At 55.8% G+C, this 4,726-nt stretch overlaps 2 protein-coding genes across 2 annotated transcripts in view; both read left to right on the top strand.

Moving 5' to 3' along the window:
* VDBG_04581 (peptidyl-prolyl cis-trans isomerase cyp15) overlaps positions 1-1,334 on the top strand; it is a gene marked incomplete at both ends in the record, with an annotated part of 1,694 nt that extends 360 nt beyond the window's left edge. The window contains one exon of the mRNA XM_003004929.1: positions 58-1,334. Within this exon, the coding sequence (XP_003004975.1) occupies positions 58-1,334 (1,277 nt within the window). The remainder of the gene's footprint in view (positions 1-57) is intronic.
* A 2,002-nt stretch (positions 1,335-3,336) lies between these two features.
* On the top strand, positions 3,337-4,045 carry VDBG_04580 (conserved hypothetical protein; the record flags this gene model as incomplete). The annotated part of the gene is made up of 3 exons (XM_003004928.1): positions 3,337-3,588; positions 3,651-3,924; positions 4,023-4,045. The coding sequence occupies 3 exons, from the start codon at positions 3,337-3,339 to the stop codon at positions 4,043-4,045; spliced, it is 549 nt and encodes a 182-aa protein (XP_003004974.1).
* Positions 4,046-4,726: the final 681 nt, after the last annotated feature.

Below are 4,726 nucleotides of genomic sequence, written 5' to 3'. Positions count from 1 at the left end.
GGAGTTCAAGGCCCATCAGGGCGAGATCAAGTCAGTTTCGGTTAGCCAGGACGGCAGGAGCTTTGCAACAGCGTGGCGTCGACGACACGCTGAAAATCTTTGACATTACGACCTTTGACCTGCTCGCCATGATCAACCTCGCCTTCACCCCTCGGTGCATCTGCTGGGTACATAACAGGGGCGCCTCGGTGCCGCTGCTCGCCGTGTCGGAAGACGCCAAACCTCTGGTCCACATCTTCGACGGCAGAGGCGAGAAACAGGAGCCGACACAGACCATCAAGTCTCTCCACCGAAGCCCTGTCAGGATCATGTCGTTCAACAGTCGCTACGATTGTGTCGTGTCGGTAGATGACAAGGGCCTTGTTGAATACTGGCGGCCGAGCGGCGACTATGAGAAGCCCGACAATGTATTCGAGTACAAGGCTTCCACGAATCTCTTCGAATTCAAAAAGGCCAAGACTGTCCCTACGTCTTTGAGCATCTCGCCGGACGGCCAGCAGTTCGCTGTCTTCTCACAGCCCGACAGGAAGATACGCGTGTTCGACTTTGCCTCGGGAAAGCTGCACAGGACATATGACGAGTCCCTCCAGGTCATCGAAGAGATGCAGCAGGCCGGAACTGCCTTGTCAAAACTGGACGCCGTCGAGTACGGCCGCAGGTTCGCGCTGGAGCGTGAAATCGATTCTCCGGCCTACAGCGACAAGGCCAATGTCGTTTTTGACGAATCTGGAAACTTCATCATATACGGGTCCATCTTTGGCATCAAGGTCCTCAACACGTTTACGAACAAGGTGGTCAAGGTGTTTGGCAAGGATGAGAACTTCAGGGCAGTCAACCTGGCGATCTACCAGGGCCAACCGCAGAAGAAGGGAATCACCACAGTCGAGATGGGCGCCTCGAGCAATCCCTTACTGCAGGAGTCAGAATCTAGAGACCCCATTCTGTTCGCGACGGGCGTGGGCAAGGTCCGTTTCTACATGTTCACAAACGAAAGCGAGGTCTCCAAGTCGGTCAGGGACGTTCAAAACGAGAAGCCGACAATGCTAGGCAAGCAGAAGGCGGCTGAAGCCAAGACGGCCGAGACAGGCACCGCTGCCGTGCTGCACACAACATATGGCGACATCAGCATTCGTCTCTTCCCCGATGCCGCACCAAAGGCTGTCGAGAATTTCGTCACACACTCTAAGCGAGGCTATTACAATGGCACGATTTTCCATCGCGTCATCAAGAAGTTCATGATCCAGTGCGGCGACCCCATGGGCGACGGCACAGGTGGCGAGAGTATCTGGGGCAAGGAGTTTGCGGAGGAATTCAGCACTTTGAAGCCCGATTAAGCCGTACCACGTCCAGCATGGCCAATGCGGGGCCCAACACCAACGGCCAGCCAGTTCCTCCTCACGACGGAGAAGACTGTACGTCCAGAATTCCGCCAGAAGCGGACACCCGCTCTCTTCTCTGCACACCCTTCTTTTTTTTTGTTTCCATCTGGTGACAAGAAAATAGCCCGGGCTCGACGGCAAAGCACACCTTCTTTTGGGCGTGCGACGCGAAGGTTCTCGACGTCATACCATAAAATCGAGGAACGCCCGCGCGTACAAAGGACAAACCAGGAGGAAGGACCTTCAAGGATTTTGAAATATTGACATTGCTTAGTCTGTTCCGTGTCGGAGTCCATCCGACTCCGATGTTGAGCAGAATCAAACATCTCCGGAGATACCCTTGCACCAACGCAGACCCCTGCACGAAACGTTGACGTGATGGTACAATATGCACGTGGTGGCACCGACAACCGAACGGTCGGCGGCATTGATGAATGCGGCGTGCTCGTGAACGGCTAACAAATCACAACCCGACAATTGAAATTGATCCGTTGTACACACGTGGGAGATGAGGGCACAGATTGGATCTTCTCATACGCACACCAGAGCATTTGTTTCGCTGCGCAGGGTCGCGGGGCTAGAATACCGGCGACGAGCGTGACATGTCGAGATGACGAGCTCATTACTTACAGCGTGTTTGACACTTCTCACGAACTGAGCCTTGGCGAACAGCAACCCTCCAAGGCATTTTGTTCTGCATCTCACACTCGCCCGCTGCACTGCAAGTAGGAATGTAGTCAAGCATCAGGGGGTACCGATGACGGCGGGCCGGACGCCATACGTCTTGGGCGCGCCGCCACCAAGCCACATCCCACCCCGCCAAGTCGCGGCCCCACGAAAGTCGAGCTGGCTTCAACCGCTCTACATTTACTGCCTCTCTGCAAAGCTGCATGCCTCGTCCTAGGACAGACTGTAGTTTGAACATAGAGGGCAAGTTTCGTTGCCTAAGCAGAAGCTTTGCGGATGTCGGCAGGCTGTGACTCGCTCTCCAGGAATCGCCATGGACAATCATTTCACTACGATGCCCCTAGCTAGTCAAGCGCAGTTGACTGATGGAATGATTTTCTATCATACATGTATTGATGTATGAAAGGCTGGGGCGTCAACTGAACGTGCTATGTTACCAGGTCCGGATCAGCTTGCTCTGGATGCATCAAATTGCTACCACCAGTGACATGACATGGACCAGCTTCAGACCACGTCCAAACACTGCAAAACGTAACTAAAATTCAAACGGATGACGAAGCCGCAGCTGTGGTACGTCAGATCGAACATGGCGGAGACTTCCTACCCCGGTGGCGCCCCCGATCTACTGCATGTCGACATCCGACTACCGACTGACGCGATATCTGCATCCCAAGTCGCGCGTCTGATCAGCCCTTTCGCAGCCAACCACACTTCCTTTCAAGCATCAATTTATCCGCTTTCCAATGGAGCTTTCTCGGTCACTCCTACATGATGTAGGGTTCGAATTCTTGGAAGGCAGACCTCCTCGGAAATGTTCGATCTGGAATGCTCTCCAGCGTGTGGCCCAAACTGCAACGTGAATTTAAAGGTTTCGGTGACGATCTGCATGCCTGAATCAGTTTTCTGGCCCTGAAGGCCTCGCTGTTTGGTGTTTTGTGTAGGATTCACTGCCAGTGTCTCCCAAGTCGGAGAGATTGGTCCTTGCCTCCTCGGAGATGCGGCCGCAGGTGGACTTCGAAGGCCATTTTCAATGATACCATCCCGAAGGCAATGTGGTGATAGACGATGAAAAGTCCATGATTCTCGGCATCATGGTGGGAATCTTGCTTATAAGGCTAAGACGCACGCCTTGTGCACAATGGCGCAGCCTGATAGAGAACCTGCAAGAGACGGCGTGCGAGGTCAAGACGGAACAAGCTTTGCCACGCGAACGACAAGACATCAACAGCCGGCTGTCTTGAGATGCGTAGTCTTCTGGGTTCTCCCAACCATGTCTACCCCCAACGAGAAACCCCCGGCCGCGGACAAGGCCATTGCTCAAAGTGCTACCGACTCGGACAACGATGCGACGGCGACGCCCAAGTCTGAAGAGGTCTACGCCGGCAGTGGAGGCAAGGATACCATCTGGGCTGCTGGAGCATCGGGCGCGTTGTACGAGCCCATTCCCGAGTATGAAGGAAGGCACCGCTACGATCCTGCCGCTGTATGGACGGAGAAAGAAGAGAAGAAGCTCGTGAGGAGGGTACGTTGCAGGCTTGAAACCTGGCCATCTCCCACATGGAAATGTTTCTAATGACAGCACAGCTGGACTACCGCATTTGCTCTTGGGTGTGCATCATGTTCTTTGCCCTTCAACTTGACCGCGGCAATATCAGCCAGGCTCTGTCGGACAACATGCTCGACGACCTTGGCCTCACGACGAACCAGTACAACTACGGCATGACCATCTTCTACGTGACCTTTCTCAGCGCGGAGTGCCCCTCGCAAATGATCTCGAAGAAGCTCGGCCCTGATGTCTGGATCCCCATTCAGATGGTTAGCTGGTCTATAGTCGCGGCGTGCCAGTCCATCCTCGTGGGTGAGAAAGGGATTCTATGCGACCCGCGCGCTACTCGGTCTCCTCGAGGGCGGCTTTATCCCGGACGCCATCCTGTATCTGACCTACTTCTACACGAGCAAGGAGCTCCCCATCCGCCTGAGCTATTTCTACACCTCGTCCTACCTCACGCAGATCATCGCTGCCTTCCTCGCCGTCGGCATCTTCCAGCTCCGCGGCGTCGGCGGCTGGGAGGGCTGGCGATGGATGTTCGCCATCGAGGGCGGTCTGACGGCCCTCATCGGGGTCTTCTCATACCTCTACATGCCCCCCTCGCCGACGCAGACGGCTTCCTGGTTCCGGGGCCGCAAGGGCTGGTTCACCGAGCGCGAGGAGGTCGTCATGGTGAACCGCATCCTGCGCGACGACCCCAGCAAGGGCGGCATGCACAACCGTCAGGGTCTGACGCTCCAGCTCCTTTGGTCGTCCCTCACCGACGTTGACCTCTGGCCCATCTACCTCATGGGCTTCACCGTCCTCATGCCGCTGCGGCCCGTCATGGCCTACTTCACCCTGACGCTGCGCAACCTCGGCTTCACGACGCTGCAGACCAACCTGCTGACCGTGCCGGCCTTTGCCATCTTCATCTTCCAGCTCATCTTCTGGTCGCGCGTTTCGGAGCGCATCAACAACCGCTTCCTCATCATCTCCTTCTGCTCCGTCTGGCTGTTCCCCATGTTCATGGCCCTCGCCTTCCTGCCCGCCGACGTCAGCGCCTGGAGCAAGTACGCCGTCCTGGCCCTCATCATCGGGTATCCCTACGTGCACTCGATCCTCGTATGTA

Source organism: Verticillium alfalfae, genomic scaffold, assembly GCF_000150825.1.
Source record: "Verticillium alfalfae VaMs.102 supercont1.5 genomic scaffold, whole genome shotgun sequence".
Lineage (NCBI taxonomy): Eukaryota > Fungi > Ascomycota > Sordariomycetes > Glomerellales > Plectosphaerellaceae > Verticillium > Verticillium alfalfae.
This window is presented reverse-complemented; position numbering and strand designations above follow the sequence as displayed.